At 39.7% G+C, this 18,694-nt stretch overlaps 2 protein-coding genes across 4 annotated transcripts in view; one reads left to right on the top strand and one right to left on the bottom strand.

The window, feature by feature from the left end:
* dnah5 (dynein, axonemal, heavy chain 5) overlaps positions 1-8,946 on the bottom strand; it is a 172,962-nt gene extending 164,016 nt beyond the window's left edge. Inside the window, exon 1 of the mRNA XM_041793296.1 lies at positions 8,857-8,946. Coding sequence (XP_041649230.1) covers positions 8,857-8,946 — 90 coding nt within the window. The remainder of the gene's footprint in view (positions 1-8,856) is intronic.
* Positions 8,947-9,338: 392 nt separating this feature from the next.
* triob (trio Rho guanine nucleotide exchange factor b) overlaps positions 9,339-18,694 on the top strand; it is a 173,541-nt gene continuing 164,185 nt past the window's right edge. For 2 of the 3 annotated variants that reach the window (XM_041793000.1, XM_041793003.1), the window contains exon 1: positions 11,722-11,962. In XM_041793000.1, coding sequence (XP_041648934.1) covers positions 11,893-11,962 — 70 coding nt within the window. In that variant the 5' untranslated portion in view covers positions 11,722-11,892. Of the gene's footprint in view, positions 9,382-11,721; positions 11,963-18,694 lie in introns of those variants that run through there. The other variant, XM_041793001.1, reaches the window with a different exon arrangement.

Genomic DNA, 18,694 nt, shown 5'->3' with positions numbered 1-18,694 from the left:
AACTCAGTGGGTAACTTCATTTGTGGTGCAAATGTGTTTCACATAAAAAATACAACAATCCACCGAAATATGACCTACATGCACTGCTTACATGCACAGCTGATGGAGGAGACAGAAATTTAAAGAGGCTTAAGATTCCATGTGAAAAATAAAATATTGGTGTAACTATTTCTAAAATCTACAGCAAGGTTCTGTCTGATAAAATGTTATACCTTGAACAAATATTTGTTGGCGATTATAGCCTATCCACACAAGATTTACATCCCCTGAATCACATTTGCAATATCCAACACCAGCTGACTGTGATTTGATGAACTGAATAGCAGCCAGGACTGTCCCATTACCTAAAACTGACTTGCTGTGTTGCAAATCTTTAGACTGAACTGGACTACAGACTAAGCTGACACGTCAGATGGATTTGTTTCACAAATCCATCTGTGAAACCTCTCATACACAGCATTTGGGAAAGGGCAGAGCCTTTGAAAGAAAAAAAAGCTCGGAGGATGACTGGATGAATGTTCTGTCTGTCACATCTTTATGGGCCAAGAGCAATAAAACATGTGACATTACCTCTACCGAGGTGTAAACTCCATACAAAACTGCATAACGAGAACCATGGCAACTGTAGACATGTCAGTACATGACTTTTGTCATTTTTAAAAGAAAACAACTCAATGCTGTTCTTTGTTCTTATTTTAACAAAGGAATGTCGTCAATTTCTGATAAAACTGAGGATTTAGCAGCATCCAATTACTGCCCCTCATTGCTGATTGGTCCTGTCACTTTCTGACCGGGCCCAAACAGTTCAGACGGGAGCTTTGCAAGATGGATTCGCCAGTGAGAAACATGGAAATGGGCGTATCCATCTGCTTTGCAAGGTTAGCTACAGACTGTGATAATAGGAAAATACTTTAAAACTGCGTATCCCAAGGTATGATCTACTCTTCCAGACATTTGAAGGTGAAACATTGTTTTAAAATAGAAAATACCACATTCCCAACTTTGCAATACTAATACTGTTTTCAGGATGTGTTAGCATCAAGCTAATGTACAAAGATGTGTATCCGTGTCTGTCTGTTGGGAAATGCCACCCAACTTTTATTAAATGTAAACAAGCAAGTGCAACTAAACTGAATGCTCAATTCTAGATCAATTCTTCACTCAAGAGTAGAATACAAATTAAAACAACAAAAGACAATGCTTTTACAAAAAAAAAACTCCCTTATGTCAGGACAACTGTGGGATTCAGTCAATACTACTGCTGTGAATGGTAGAGAAATGGTTTTATCTGCATGAGCAGCCATTACACAGCTCCCCTGTCTAGTCATTCATTCTGAATTTCCAACATTTGATGACACAGTATCATAAGCTTGCAAAATGCCAAAAAGCAGGATTTATAACAGATCTGAACACACCTTATTTCCTACTAGTGATTTCATTTCTCTTACCTTCACACAGTCACATCTTGAACTATTTAAAATCTGTAACAATGCCTAAAGAGAAGTCAAATACAAATTCAACCCAGAGCTTCACCCTTTACATTTTAATAACACTAAATGCATCAAATGTATAATTCATGGTTGTTTTTCTCTGAGCTGCAGTACAGAGCTGTTTAGAGCTCTATCTCGCTCTCATATTAAACAGGCAGACCAAGGTTACTTTAGATCAAATAAGTTGTTATTACTTTAGGAGGAAGTTTTATAACCTCCAGCATATAAAACATATTTTAAAGTAGGCTTCATAGTCAGAAGTAAAACACCTGTTTATCCAAGTGGCTGATGTGAACTCTCCACATTCACACATCAGCTGTTTACTGAATCCAAACACATTAATGATGAATTACATTTGGCCAATGTAGATAGTCAAGAAGCCAGGTTGGTTGTAACTCCAGAACTCTTGGGTCACCTTACCTTGTTTTGATAGTCTGGTTTAAAATGCAGCATCGTGGTCGGCCCTTCAGTCTGACACTTCTTTTCAGGTCATTCCTCCCTCTTAATAGGCTTTTCTTTTCATGACATCAGAGAATTACAGCTTCAAACAATGAAGACAAGACAAGGAGCAAACGGCTTTGCCACAGTATGTGAGCATTCAACCTTCTTATTAGCCATATGAGAAAGGTTACTGCCCTGAAATTATGAGAGGGTTGCTCCTAAAAGGGGACCGCTGCTAACCACATAATGCGGTGTTGGATGACCACCTGTCTGCCAAGTAATCATCAAGGTCCTGCTATCACCTTACAACTCTATTGTAACAATGGGATGGGACAGCGACGTGGGTGGTGGGGGGTGGAAAAGCTGTGATGGATTAAAAAACAGCAGAGGCAGCAACACTTTTACTCCTCACGACATGGATCGACAACACATGTACCAAAATGCATAAACAACAATGAACAAGCCAAGCGTTCTAGTGTATTAGAAAATAACTATGAGGCAAAATATGTGCACAACTCTTAAAGGTCACCAGGATTCACACACCTCTTTAGATACTGTTTACATGACACTGTATGCAAACTAAACCATTGTAGTGAGATGGTGCTAGCTTTGAGAGTAAGAATATAAAGGAAATGCCTGGCAAAAAAGAGCACTGTGCTTTTATCTTTTTTTTTTTCCAGCATGGTATTATAAAAGGTATGATAACTGCGCATTGGGTATATTTGGGTAGCTTCTCCTCCATTTTCCATAAAAAGATAAAGAATTAATATATATAAAAGGAGGACTAAGTTAGACTTGGTTTGATACTTAGGGCTGTCAAAAGTTTAAAATTTTTGATTGTGATTAATCTCGCAATTTCTGTAGTCAATCACGTTTAATCACACCCTTTTAATCACATTTGCTTGTTTTTTTTTTTGCATTTTGAACTAGTTTTGTGCCATTATGGATTTCTCTACTGTCTTGAACTAAGAATAACTGGCTTTATGTCTAAATCCAGACCTGTTTTAGAGGCAGATCAAAGATTATAACATGAACTTAACCACAGAAAAATGAACTTGTTATGGATTGAAAATTATGTAAGAGAGCACTAAAAGGTTCAGACGACTTCTGACTTGTACATTGGACTGTCTGTCAGGTTTTTCAGCGGTGGACTTATTTTACGTCACTGTAGCTGCAGGGAGACACTGAGGTGGATTAACCAAATTGTAGTGAAAGGGACAATAAAGCATGCAATTAATCATGGTTAACCCTTAGAGGGCCACTGACTTTTTTTTTTCATTTTGCTAATTTTCTTTTGACAAAATAAACCACTCAGAAAATGTATACCCTGCTCATGTTTGGTCTTATCTTTTTCGGCAATACCTCAACTTTATGAAATGAAAAATATTTTGTTAAGTTTAATTTACTGTGTTAGATATAGGGCCTCCAAAAAACACAACACCCCACAAAAATAGATTTAAAATGCTGCACGTGCGCAGCTACTGAGGAACAACGAGAAACATGACGACTATGGACATGTAAGTACTTGACTTTTGTTGTTTTTTTAAAAAGAAAACAACTTACTGCTGTTCTTTGTTCTTCTTTAACAAAGAAATGTCCTCAAGTTCTGATAAAACTGGCGTTTTAGCAGCCTCCACGCTAGTTTCTTCCTCCATAACTGTACCAGCTCTTGCTGCTGCTTGTTAACGTCACGACTCTGCTGTACCTCAAAGTACTGGCCCTCGTCACTGATTGGTCCTGTCCCTTTCTAACCGGACCCAAACGGTTCAGATGGGAGCTTTGCAAGATGGATTTGCCAGTGAAAAACAAGGAAACGGGCGTATCCATCTGCTCTGCAAGGTTAGCCATCAGCCATGTCCTCCTGTAAACCTTGACTGCAAATGTGTGGAGGATAACCTAGGGTTCCTAAATGCTGACAGGGTAAGGAAACGTTCTTCTTGGGGTGTCGTCTTCTTGGGATGCCCACTTTGTGGCCTGTCTCTGACATCTCTCATAATATGGATCTTGGCCTTCAGTTTGGAGTTCGTACCAGGGCTCACTCCAACTTTGAGCATTGGTTTTGAGCAGAGATGTCCCAATCCCGATCATATGTATCCAATCAAAGCCGATACAAGCATTTTTAATTCACTGGAGATCGGCAATTTGATCTGATCAGCCCAGCCAATGATTTAAAGTGTAAGTGAACCACTGGCTCAGAGCTAACTCCGCCCACCTTCGTAATTTAAAAAATGCACAGAAAGTGGGCAGTTTGGTTCTGAGAGGAGGGAGGGGAGAACGACAGGGCTTTTCAGATGAGGCGGGTGACAGTGATGTGACAGTGATGTCCCATTGTCAGAGAGAGACACAGACAGAGTCCCACAGCACTGCTGCCTCATAGCGATCTTTTAAAGTGGAGGAGTTTTCCCCTCTAGAGTCCCCTGAAGCAGGCTGTGGAATGGTGGTGGACCGTGGTGGTTCTGAGCACTACCTGTTTGGTCCATTGGCTCCAGCAGCAGCGTTACTATAGCTGGAGCTCTCTGAGCCGAAACAGTGCAGGTGCAGGCAGGAGAGGATGGGAGTGGTCTCTGAATGGTAAAGTCAGTTAGAGGCGGTAACGTTCTACCTTTTATATAGAGTTTGTTATAGTAGGTTTCTACGTCACATACACCCCACCTTTTCAGAAAAGATTTTTCAAGGCAGATGTCCGTTTGAGCTAATTAAAAGCCGTAAAATCTGGATTTTTATCAGTTTGGTGCAAATTTCAGCTATAACATCAGCACTGATGTGTTTTATTATAGTTCACCCAGATACCTCAGTGTACGGTTGAAAAAAAAATGTTAAAGTGTTCACTACCTCTTTAAGTCAGCTGTTGTAAACAGAGCACATTGGAAAAGTCTAAAACATGAGAGTGAAAACAGTCCAGTTGTCACTAGTAGCATCTGTAATACGACAGTTTCAAGAGGTGGTAGCAGCAGTTAACACTACAAATTTGATCTGTCGTCTCCGAACTAAACATACAGGGGAATACGTTGACTTCACTATAGCAACAGGCAGCTTCACAGAAGTAACAACTTCTGGACTTTAAGAGAACAGAGAAGTACCCTCGAGAGAGTGATAAGGCAAAAAAAGATAACAGAAAAAGTGGTCAATTTCATCGCTTTGGACAACCATCCCATCTCCATGGTGGAGAATTTGGGTTTTTGTCACCTTCTTGAGCTTTTAGACCCACGCTGCCGTCTCGACATTACATTACTGACACTGCCTTAATGGAGCTGTACAACAACGTATGTGACAGCATACTAGAAAATTTAAAAAGCAACTTCGTTGCCGTTAGCTGGCGGTATTGCAATTTTTTGCACTTCTGCATTGGCTTCATTTTTCAGGACCGGAGGTTGCCACTTGAATTAAAGTGAGGGAAGAAAAAGTGATGCTGCAGCTGAAGTTGCACTTAAAAAATTGCACTGTAATATTAGGAGTGCCTTGTATTTGTCATTTGGGTTTTATTTCTTTGTGTTTTGGTTTATGTCTCAGATAAAGCTGCTACATTTTAATAGGAATTGTTGTTTTGAATCTGTACGATTCATATGTTTTTGATCCCATTCAAGTTAAACTGTTTTGACTTCAGTTTTTGTTGTGACTAATACAGTCAAGTTAATGTGCAACTTTATTTATTTGTTGACAGATAATTAAAGTGAAACAAAGCTAATACACCATTTTGAGTAGAAATGTGATTTTGTTTCTTACAACAATGTTGGCTGTACTAAGTTAAATGGAATAAGTTTGAGACTTCTAGTAGTTATTCTGTTTACCTCAGTTATTTTGTAAATAAAAACAATTGAAACTCTAAGTAACTATCGGATCAGGACTCGGTATATTCAATATAAAAAAATAGGACTGGGATCGGAGGCCAAAAGTGCTGATTGGGACAACCCTAGTTTTGCACTGCCCTATGGCCCTGTCCATATCAGTCAAACGTGGCAGTCTTGATGCAGACACCTCACCACCACAGCTGAGCCCATGCTCACAGGTGCTGACAATCAGGTGGCAACAGGGACCTGATTGTCAGGACCTGGGGGTACCAAAAGCTCAAAGCAAGAGTCAATAGCAACAGAAAAATTAGCTGTTTGGCATTGGCAGGGAAGATCTGGCAAATTTTCATGGGTGCAACTCAGATACTCAGCTCTGCTGCTCATCCCAGAAATGCATGTTCCTCACAAACATGGCACCATTTAAAAGGGAAATAAACTTTCCAGCTGTATAAGATTTATGCCCAAGAAGCATTGTTTCAACCAAGCAATAATCTACCAAACACACATTTCCTTTTTTTGGTGCAATCTTTGTAAAATCCATATATTTACCACCTACTCAAAAGGAAGTAGAATAGCTGTCAGTAATAATGTGACAATTAAGATCTGGTAGAAGAATAACATTTTTAAGGCTTTCACTAATTTTATAATACAGAGAAGCAAATTGAGCATTGAAGCCTCTTTTTGACATATTGAAGCATCAATTTGCAATGCAAAATAATAGTAAAATGCAAATTAAAAACAATAATTCATTCAATTCCAGTAGGGAAACCCTTATCATTCCACCAGTTAACACAACCACATACACACAAACACAAACACAGACCTCCCACCAATTAATAATCCATTAGCTTTTACTGTGGCACCCTGCAGATGAGAAGCACAGCTCTCTCATCAAGGATCTGACAGACGGTTTGATATTGAAGGAATGATTGCGAAGCTTTGCATTTAAAAGCAGTTGGGCCATCAATTTTTCACTGGTTTTCTAAGCTGTACTGTCTGGTTTTGAGCTGCCATGAAACAGGAGAGTGACGGTAAATTATAAATGAAGGGGTGGTGAGATCTGAGAGAGAAAGACATAGAGAGGGAGCAAGGCAGAGATAGGTCCAATGTTCTCCCAGAGGATGCTCACGCTGACAGACCTGGAAAGCTTAACAAATCTGTCTTAAAACTAGACCAAGTTGTAGCACACGATTTCTCAGTGGCAGGAAAGCTCACAGGACTAGTGTTGACTGGCAATATTTCTTCTTTAAAACTCCTTATTGCTTCTAACCACTCCTGGGTTCAGTGACTGAATGAAATCAAATAACTTGTCAATGCTTGTGGCAGTCTTGGTCTGGATTTCCTTTTATTCATCTTAAACCTGTTACTGTTAAGAAGGTGAAGCAGAGTGCATCAATACTGTATTGATCCCTATATGCAGGCCATGCTAATCTGAATCCATCCCATGTGGACAAAGTATTTATACAAGATGAATATCAGTAACAACCTGACAAATCTTAAAAGACCAAAATGATCTGGTAATTTCAGTAAATTGTGGATTTCCCTCAATAAATTATCTTGAGTAGGGTGGGGGTTGACCTTACCAAAGACTTTGTACAAACATCAATTATCAAACCTTTGCAAACATTTTAGGACAAACATATCCATGTTAATATGTATTCCCACTATGATGCTAGATGATATTCTATTTAAATTGCAGGAAACTGAATCAGTTTGAACCAATATAACTTAAATGTATTGGATTTCAACACACTCAACTCTTGCAATTGATAGGAAGGGGGAAAAAATATAGAAAACATTTTTATAGACACCAAATTAAAAGGAATCTGGTGTATAACATTACAGAACATCATTCAGCCTTCCTTGCTGAACATTAAAGAAACGATGCACCACCATCTAGTGGACTGATGCTCATAGTGCAACCACAGGTACAGCAGAACAGTAGATGGTGCTGTAACTATGTTTGAGTACTACTGAGAGGCCAGAAGTCTAATACTGCAGTGGTTCTCAAAGCAATTATGAAAAAGGGCTCAGGGGTTTCTTGAGTTGAAAATTAAATGCAAATTAATTCCATCGGTCCCCTTTTTCCATGTAAAAGCTGTGCAACAAAACCACTTAATGTAATTGGTCTGTGGCAATAACAAATTAATTTTGAGAAAGGGAGAACCTCTCGCACATTCATGTGATAGAATTAAGTGCCACTTTGACCACCATCTAACCTTAAAATGTGTCTATAAATTATAATTTTATAGAGTTATGGGTTTATTTTTAATGCACTGTCCTTGCTTAGAGGTGCAAAATGAAAACATTTAATACTGACTTCAAGAGGCAGTTATATAAGGCCTCTGATAGCTGAATTTTTAAAAATTTTATGACATCATCTACTTCTTCTATCTGAGCAAGACAAAAAAGGGAGGAAAGAAATGAAGATGTTTTTGGTATGACAGAAAATGGGCTCAAAACATATGCAAGTGTACACTATAATGAACAACCCTATATTATAAAATCAAAATACTGTCTTAAGGGTGATTGACTCCCTGTTGGAGACAGGCCTGCTTTTATAAGTATGCTGAAGATTATGACACCAAGAAAAAAAACAACATGTTATAAACTGAAAAGAAAATGAGAGGACAGTTGAAAAGGTAAAGCTGCAGATGACTTCTGACCTGACTGTGAATTTAAAATGAATCATTGAGGAGCAGTGGACTTATTTTACATCACTGTGGCTGCAGAGATTTTGCAGTGGCTTAACCAAAGTGTGTTAAATAAAGCATGTGATTAATTGCAATTTTTAAAAAGTAATAATAATATATGGATTTATATAGCACCTTTCAAGGAACCCAAGGACGCTTTACAAGAACACGTAAGACATGGACATACAACATAGTGCATTAATTGTGGATTGTAGTTAATATGAATAATATTCACAGCCCTAATATTGATGCTATAAAACACTAACAGCAGTGCTTGCACAATCCTGGTGATGAAGGATTGAAAGCTGATGAATTGGTAGGCCTGAACTTTATGTTTATCATGTTTCATGTTTTTCTACTCTCAGAAATCCATAGAGCTTTTAAAAAGTGTTGTGGTTTTCATGACAAACATAACATGATTGTAATAAGAATTTGAAACCAAACCTGCAGCTCCTTGTAAGACTCCCCTGGCAAAGACAGCTGGCTGGGTCTGCTCCTGTAGCTGACTTTGGCTAGTCGAGAGCTGAAGGACATGGCTCGAACATTCCTTTATTCAGGAGCCTCCTCTACAACAAAACTTTAGATCTCAAATTTTCCAAAAATGATCGTCGAAGTTTTCCTTGTATGCAGAAATGAGACGCTGAGATTTTTTTGGTCCTTCAACTCGTTTTCCCCGGGCTAACTGTGAATGTTGTGTGTGGTTTCCGTGGTAACGAGGCAGTTTGTCAAACGGGACAGGGCAGGGGGTTGTGGACATGTCCCGAATGAGGACAAAGTACTCACCAAGTACATTTAAAAATATAAAAACATATATTTACAAAATACGCCAAAGTCTCGACTGGTAGACACGACCCTCTACTTGCGTACCACGTAAACTAGTAGAAGTACGCACGTGCTCTTGGAAGGATAAATTAAACACGGAAACCAAAGACTCGAGGTGACCCTTACTCAACACCGTGCTATACACCGGTAAGCTCCTTATGAGGGAATGATCGTTTGAAAACGGCTGGCCAAAAAAATAGCTTAAACCGTTCTGTGTAGACGGCTGGCAAGCTTCATCATGGAAAAAAACTACGTTCTAGCATCGAGCTGTTTCAGACGTACCTAGATAGGCTACTTATTAAGCTAGCAACAGCAACAAACGGCGTTATGAACTTTAGGAAATGGTGGAATAGTCTTCGGTACACGGAGTAGCCCACCCATGCTTCAAACAATGTTTGTTATCCTTTATTTTAAAACTTTAAAAGTAAAAAAAAAGGAAGAGGTTACTTTCCGGGAAAATGGGTAGTCCTAAGATAGCATCTTAGCTAACATTTTTTAAATAATTTTTCTTACGAACATTACGAGCAAAACTGTATTGACCTGACATCACAAGGTATCCTAGAAGAGGTTGGAAAGTACAGCACTGTTGTACTCCAGTAAAAGCACAGTTACTTTGGTTAAAATTTACTTCAGTACAACTAGCCAACTGGTCTATAAATCTACTCAAGTAAAATTAAAAAGAAGGGCAGTTAAGATTAATTGCTTTAATCGTGATTAACTACAATCCACAGCTAGTGTACTGTTATATTTAATATTGATCAATCACATGCTTGATGGTCCCTCTAAACACCTTTGTTTAGCCATGTCAGCATCTACCTGCAGCCACAATGGTGTAAAATAAGTTCACCACTATTCCTTAATGTCTCATTTCACTTCAAAACAACTCACAAAGAGCTCAGTCGACAAGTCAAAAGTCATCTAAACCTTGTTTTGTCAGACATTTTAACTTGTGTTTGTCCCTTAATTCCAGTTACAACCCATCACAAGTTCTTTTTTTCTGGTGAGAAAATACATGTCATAATCTTCCATCTACCTGTAAAAGCATGTCAGTATCTAAACAGTCAGTTACTCTCAGTTTAAAGGTACAGTGTGTAAAAATGGGACTATCAACATCTAACAGTCAATTCTGGAGTGTGATGCTCATTTCTCTGGTGATAACTGTGGGAACCAGTGAAGTTTAAAAATCAATACATGCTTAACTGCTATTTGGTTCCTTCTATGGTGCCATAGAAACAGGCAAAATGCAAAAATCCAAGATGGCAGCGTCCTTGGAGGGGACCCTCCCTATGTATGAATAAAAGGCTTATTCTGAGTTAGTTTAAAACATAAATTTAAAAAATGTGTTATCAGATGTCAACACTAATTTAGATCAATCTACTTATAAATGTTATGTTTCATTTTAAACAAGCTTGTTTTGCTAAATGCTACTAGGCTAAATATTACACACTACCTTTAAGACTGTTGAAAAATCCAAATGACACAAGAACAATTTTAAGAGCAAAATAGTGGAATTTTGAAATGCAATTACGATTTTTTTACGATTTTTTCTTACTGTATAATCGTTAAAATCAATCAGGCAAATAAATCAACTGCTAAACAAAAGTTGTTGTTATATTTTGTCATCATACCATTTACAGGCCAGTGCAAAGTTGCTCTTCTCCCCAGAGAAATAAGCAGATAAAATCACTAGATGGCAGCAGTGCACTGTTCTTGGTGAGGAGATGCAGATTTGCAGCTGTCAGGGAGAACTGGGTTAGATTTGTGGGGCAAATGACCTCATACTTGAGCATCATCTTCATCACTTGGAGATGAAGAGTGGATTAAATAATCTTACCCCCTTGTTGTCATGCTCACCCTGTCATCCGCTTAAAACACGATTAGTCATTACTGCTAAAAGCAACAGTTAAGCTATGAACAACTAACAGTTATGCAGTATGCCGCTCTGATGTTGAAATAATAGGATGCAACACCACAGAAGAATGACCTCATGTGGATAGGTTATTAAACTCACGTTTCTGCAAGAAGTGCATTTTTAGAAGGGGGGACATGAAAAGTACATCGTGCATCTCGACTACTACTACAATGTGAGACAAAAGCAGAGAAGGTGTGTGTCGTTATGACATCTCCCACACATCTGGGCTTTAGCTGCTGTAGCATAAAATCATGAAGAATGACTCCCACGCAGCCCGCATCAGCACCGCAGTGAGTGACGCTGTGGGCTGCTGGTGTGCCGTGGCGCACACTAATTTTGGGTGGCGCACAATGCACCAAAACCCCCCGAAACGGAATCCCAGGATATCCCACCCCCACCCACCGACGGAATAGCCCTCCTCCCTCAACCCTCGTCCCCTCCCTCTTTTACCTCCGCCTTCTCTCACTATCACCCCCCCTTCCTCCTCCTCCTCCTCCTCCTCTTCCCTCTCCTCGTCCTCTCCCTCACGTCCCAACTCGGGAGCGCCGCCGATCGGTCGCCAGGATTTTCCCTTCTCGGCCAAAATGGAGGAGGAGGTCTCTCGCTTAATGAAGGGAGCACAGATTGTATGACCGGATCTGCTTCAATGAAAGGCTCTAGGATCCGTTTCTGCTGATAAATTATCATTACAAGAATTAAACCCTTTGAGGATATCCATCGCTATTTCCGCGCAAGCGACCACAACCATGAGCGCAGGAGAGGGACTAGATGAGGCTGCGAAGGACGCAGCAGACATAGCGGCGTTTTTCAAATCCGGTAAGTCGGGAAGGGGCGAGTCTGGCTCAGGCAGAGCTACAGTGGAGCTGTCGGTGGGATCACTGGTGGTATAGCACATTGTTGCAAAAAAAAAAAAAGACCAAAACCACTAACAGAGATTCATGGGCGAGCTGCGTGCTGCGCCTCGGACGTGCTGAGGAGATGATGCGCACAGCTTGTACTCATTACCCACATTTTGGTCCATTAGCTTGTCATTCCACAGCATTTGGTGACAACAGCTCGCATAGCACCTCCTGAGATATGTGTTTTTGATTATTGGGCAGTGACCCCATTTTAGGATGGACCAAGCAGGCTGCAAGGTGTGGATGGTTTCTTCTCGACCAGCCCGTGCCGAGTATTTCGACGTTACAGGCTGGATACATCACGAACCTCTTGGATGTGTGTCGAAGATTGTCATTTTTAATTCCTGGCCTAAGAGGCGTGTTGATTTAAAAGTCGTATTAACAAACATGGTATTTTGCATGAGGTTCCCCTCATCTGATAGACAGATAGAGGCTAGGCCATGGAAGCATATGTGGGCAATAGGTTGCACTCTGCTGGGCCTGGCATCAACCTAATAAATAGGGATAGGCCTGCCCACCTTATCACTCTGCATCCAAAACATAAACACCTTAAATAGGTCCTAGGGGGCAGCAGTGGTGCCTGATATCAGCTGAGTAAGAACAATGTGGTTTGTTTTTGATAAACATAATTTTATGATTGTGGGTGCAGGGTGCCATTTATACTTGCTGCATGAACATTAAGGGAGAGGATAATTCACAGGACAGAAGTTGTAATGGTATGCTGAGTACCCCATTTCTGTAGCAAAATACATTTTTACAGTGTAATGTAAGATATTTCCAGGTGTTCCCCACCAATTGTGTTGTATTTAAGCCTCCTCATGTGTATAAAATGCATGAATTTGAAACAATGTATAGCAGGGTTTGGAGCTAAAACTTTTCAACACAGTGCCTTAAGTTTTATGGTTATTTTTCTCTCTAAAACCCTTTTGAATATTAATCCACACCCATGCTCTGACAGCGCACAGTCTTTATAAAATACCTGTCTTTTAACCAATCTGACACTAGATCTGGCGCTAGATTGCCGGGGAGTGTTCTTTAAGCTTTGGGAAGACAGGTTTTAATACCTAAGTTGAGTGTTAGGAAAGATGTTGCCACCATTAGCGTGGGACCACCTCTGATACACACCAGAAGAAGCAGCTGTCTCTCACTCCCTCTCTCAGCTGTTTCTCCCTGTGACACCTGGTGCCTAGGGGTCTGCTGTTCAACATCTCCATAGATTGCACACAAACACAGGCGGCATTAGCACACATCCACCTAAGTGCACATGGCTCAATAAAAAGCAGCAGACATGTGCTTGCATGTCTAAAAAATACACATAAACCTAATACTGTTTAATGCACTCTATAAACCGCATACTTTCTCCTGGATTTCTTCTGCCAGTCAAACGGTTAGAAATGTTGTCAGAACGGATTGTGTTCAAATGCTACAGTCTCTCCTTACGGTTGGTTGGATGCCTGCCAATGTATTTTCCTATAGCTGTGTTGTATCAGGCTGGAAAGTTGGCTCACAATGAAGTTGGACTGCTTGGATGTTTATATAGCGGCAAATGCAGTTCATACAGTATTCATGACAGAGACAGAAATAGGTGATGGCTTCAGGGAACTCTTATAAGAGACTATTATGAAGAAAAAGCTTGACAAAAAAGTTTGTGTGGTCCTCTTGGTGCTAAGAAGGTTATGCCAAATAACTGCGTTTTGCAGAGAGGAGGTAATTGTTTTTAAAGTTCTTTAAAAGCCCTTTCATTGGCTCAAACTATACAGCTTTTGTTCATGTACTTTGCAAACTTAATATCTTCATTGCTTTTGGTTTCTGTTTATCCATCCAGAATTGGTAACAATACAGTTCTTGCATTAATTGGTTCCTTACCCTATTTAAATGTTTATTAGTCACATATGTACATCTGCAACTTTTCCAAAAAGAGCTTTGGTTTCCCAGTCATTAATCCATTTATATATGCACAGTATACTCATATCGTTCTCGTATTTTTCTCTCTGAACACCACTACTAGTGACCTTCCTGCAGAAGGCCTTGGCTGTCTAATTGCTGCCAGTTTGTTGCATGCTGAAATCTGGGCTCACAGCTGCTCACCCCACTTGATCCCAAGCACTTTATTTCTAGGGCTCAGAGTATTTGTTTTTGGTCTTTCTGGGGCTCTTGATGCACTTTGGTGCGACATTTAGTCAGTGAAGGCAATAAAACAGCAGAACAAGACTTTAAGTGACTTATTATTTGTACGAGCAGCTAAATCACTGGCTAAGAGCCTGGCTTTATTCGCAGCTAGCTTAGTGACTGGCTGGATACCTGGATGTTTGAGTTTGTAGCTGAAAAGACAGCTGACATTTTGGATAATTAAACTGATCTTTTACTATCAAAGCACCAGGTGTTTCATTGGCCTAGTTTTAGTTTCCACTCTAGTTTTTTAAATATCACTTCATCTGAATAGATGATATCATAGTGGAATATTCTCCATGTTTCTCTCTTCTTGCTCTGCTTGGTTTTTGTCAGTGAGCAGGTGGAGCCCCATCTCTGAGTCCCACCTTGATGCTTTGTATGCCTTCTCAGCCACTGAGACACTCTCCCAGGTTGCTCATGCCCTGGCTTAGTCTAATCCCAAAATGGGTGCAAGTGGTCAAAGATCACAAGTATCCATCCACTCTCTTGAATGTCAGAACACTTTTCATGTAATAAATTTTCACATTGGATCAGGACCTCTGTTTTAAAGAGGGGGAACATCCCTTTAACAACTATGCTTTTATATTTTATATAAGGCTTCAGAAGTTCAGTTTTAGACCAGAAATATTCTAGTGACAGTAACACTTTGTTTCTTGTTTTGACTTTAATCAAGCATCTCCACAATGAGACATCACAGCCCAATAATAAACAGCTGATTACTTTGAGCCCATGCAAGCCTGGCCGGCAGCGCGTCCCCTGTGAGCTGGAGATACTGGGTAATTTGGTATCAAGGCAAGTTGCTCATAACTAGAGATTTGTCTAGTTGCAAAACAAGTTTTACTCTGAGGTAGTCTGGAAGTTCTGACCAATTTTTAAAAAGTATTTTCCAACTGCACTGGCAGAGCGCAATAACTGATTAAATTTAGGTAGTTTGCCAGACTATTGTGGTGATTTTTTAGTCCTGTGTGAATTGGTTCATTAACTACCTATTTCTATCCTTTGCAGATCCTCTCCAAATATGTTTAGTTTGTTAAGCTTGAGGAGTAGATAGTGAGGATAGCTTAATGTGTTTCATTTCTTTGTTAAACAATTATTGTGTAATTTTATTTATAAAGGCACAGCTTCTACTTTGCATCAAAGAAGATTACATAGAGAGCTTCATCTATGATTTGACTTTACTGACTTCTCTTTGAAACAAACCAATATTGTGTTCATGACAAATATATAGTTTTCTGATCTTGGTTCCCTATTTCCACGTATTTCCCAAATCTCTAAAGAGAGGGAACTAGGGCGCTCAGATGGCCTGGTTGGGTCTTGAGTGGGCGGCTCAGGTCTGACCTGTGGCTCCTTTCCCGCATGTCTTTCCCCGACTCCCTCATCCCTGTTTCTGATTTATCTGTTGTCCTCCTCTATAAAAGGCATGAAAAGTCCAAATATATATGTACTGTATATAAAAAAGAGAGAAAACTTGATGGTCTAGAGCTGGATGAATTTGTAGGTCTCTCAAAAGTAACTACACCCCTGGAATTTTTCCAGAAAATACACCATTTCTCCCAGAAATTGTTGCAATTACCAATGTTTTTGGTATACACATGTTTATTTCATTTATGTGCATTGGAACAACACAAAAAAAAAAACCAGAAGAACAAGCCAAAACTGACATAATTTTACACAAAAATCAAAAAATGGGCCAGACAAAATTATTGGCACCCTTTTAAAACTGTGGGTAAATCATTTTATTTCAAGTATGTGATGCTCATTTAAACTCACCTGTGGCAGTAACAGGTGCTGGCAATACAGAAGTCACACCTGAAGCAAGTTAGAATGTATAAAAGTTGACTCAACCTTTGTGTGTGTCACATCAAGCATGGAGAAGAGAAAGAAGAGCCAAGAATTGTCTTACCATCTCCGGAGATCTTAAAATTCCATTGTCCACTGTAAGTAATATCAAGAAGTATATAACCCATGGAACTGTGGCTAATCTCCCTGGATGTGGATGAAAAAGAAAAACTGACAAAAGAATGCAACACAGGATAGTTGGAAATGGTGGATAAACATCCTCAGTCAACTTCACACAAATTCAGGCTGTCCTGCAGACTCAGGGTGCAAAAGTGTCAGCTCGGACCATACATCGTCACCTGAATGAGATGAAGCGCTATGGCAGGAGACCAAGGAGAACCCCTCTGCTGACAAAGAGACTGGAGTTTGCAAAAATGTACCTGAGTAAGCCTTAATCCTTCTGGGAGAACATAATGTGGAGGCCTACAAATGAGGCCTACAAAGAAAAGAACACAGCACCTACAGTCAAACATGGTGGAGGTTCAAAGATGTTTTGGGGTTGTTTTGCTGCCTCTGGCACTGGGTGCCTTGACTGTGTGCAAGGAATCATGAAATCTGGAGACTTTCAAAAGATTTTGGGACGCAGTGTAGGGCCTAGTGTCAGAAAGCTGGGTCTGCAACAGGGGTCATGGGTGTCCCAGCAGGACAATGACCTGAAACGTACCTCAAATAGCACCAAGAAATGGTTGGAGATAAAGTGCTGGAGAGTTCTGAAATGGCAAGCAATGAGTCTGGATCTAAATCCCACTGAACACCTATGAAGAGATCTCAAAACTGCTGTTGCAAGAAGGCACCCTTCAAATCTGAGAGACCTGGAGCACTTTGCAAAAGAAGAGTGGTCCAAAATTCCAGTTGCGAGGCGTAAAAAGCTTGTTGATGGTTATAGGAAGCCATTGGTTTCTAGGTTATTTTTTCCAAGGGTGTGCAACCAAATATTAAGATGATGGTGCCATCAATTTTGTCTAGCCCATTTTTAAAATTTTGTGTAAAATTATGTCAATTTTGGCTTTTTTCTTCTGCTTTTTTGTGTCGTTCCAATGCACATAAATGAAATAAACACGTGTATAGCAAAAACATTTGTAATTGCAACCATTTCTGGGAGAAACAGTGTATTTTCTGGAAAAATTCCAGGGGTGTAATTACTTTTGTCCATGACTGTATCTCTAGATCAGTCTCACTCATATGTAATGACCGGTTATAGAGAGCAATCTTAGCAAAACTAAAAATAACATTTTGAACTCTTGGTGTACTTTTGCAAGTCATTAATTTATAGATGATCTCTTGAGTGATGTCTAATGAAGTTACCGGGCTTGTGCAAATGGCATTACAGCACCAAACTGCACTCTGAAACTCAATTGACATAAAAGCAAGACGTTCTGTATGCTTGAATGAGATTAAAAAATGTTGAATCAATTTGCTTATGAGCCGTATGCCCAGTCGAAACTACACAGGTCACAGTGGTCATCCTTCATCACAAACATGGAGTATAAGGTTTTGCTGCAAAGATCTTCTGTTTGCTGTGAAACTGGCTCCTATTCTGTTCATTACTAATGCAGGCCAGCTTTCAACTATACATGTGTGAGTGTCTTGGCAGTCTGCGTTGTTAAATAATTGATTTTTTTATGCTGGAAGAATAATTGATAGGCAGGGGCATAAGTGTCTACTTCTGCTCTGTCATTGTAGTTCTGTTCAGAGGAATTGTAGAAGACTTGCAAATGTAGAGACAGGTTGGGAATTTCCTACATTTGTTTTTTTTTTTGTTTTGTGCGGTACAAATTGTAAGTAATAGCTAGTTTGAATACACATGCTCAATTTAGACTGAAAGCATATACCCCCCCCCCCCCCAAAAAAAAAAGCTCCAACACAATCATAGGTATATGTAGATTTTTTTCTAGTGTGATTTTTACATCAAAATGACTACCACTATATTGTTACTTAGTTGAATATTTACTTTGCCTGATTTTTGTAGTTGTTGTGTCTGCCATGTTGGCTCTGTCATGGCTGCCTCCATAAGACACATCTCATAATGTGTTTATTTTTGCCATGGAAAATATATTTTACATTACAGACTGTCATAAGATGGCATGCATTTGGTACTTGAAGCTGCTGTTCTGTTGCTGTATCTCATTCATGGTTTGTGCTGCTCTGAGGTCTAAGCACTCGCTGGCGGGTTTTCCCTTTGTTTTACGTCAGGAATGCGGTTTCAACAATTGTGTGGATCTTATCTTACACCTTGGCCCTTATTTCCCACGTGATTCTCAGCCAAAGTTTCAGGACCAATAAGAGTCAAATGGGCACATGTTGTCACCTCTCACTGTGCATCACTGGATGAACCCTTTGTCTGTCAACCTTTGCCAACCAACTGACACTGTGGAATCCCTAAGGCCCTTCCTATCACGGTTTTTGCAGGAGAGGTGAGGCGAGAGACCATAACAAGGGGAGAAAATTAGGCCTGTTGATCTCTGATGATGGCGGAGAGACATGTTTTCTGTACTTATCTATTATTTTATTCATATATTCCACTACTTTTGTGAAGTTAAGACTTTGGTAAATCTATTTCCAGTACCAAAACAATTAGTCCTCACGAGTAAAGGTTTGTTTTCACAAGAGATTCAAAAATCGGATTTCAAAAATTGGT

This window comes from Cheilinus undulatus, linkage group 8, assembly GCF_018320785.1.
Source record: "Cheilinus undulatus linkage group 8, ASM1832078v1, whole genome shotgun sequence".
NCBI lineage: Eukaryota > Metazoa > Chordata > Actinopteri > Labriformes > Labridae > Cheilinus > Cheilinus undulatus.
Note: the sequence above shows the minus strand (reverse complement) of the source record. Positions and strands in the feature narration are given on the sequence as shown.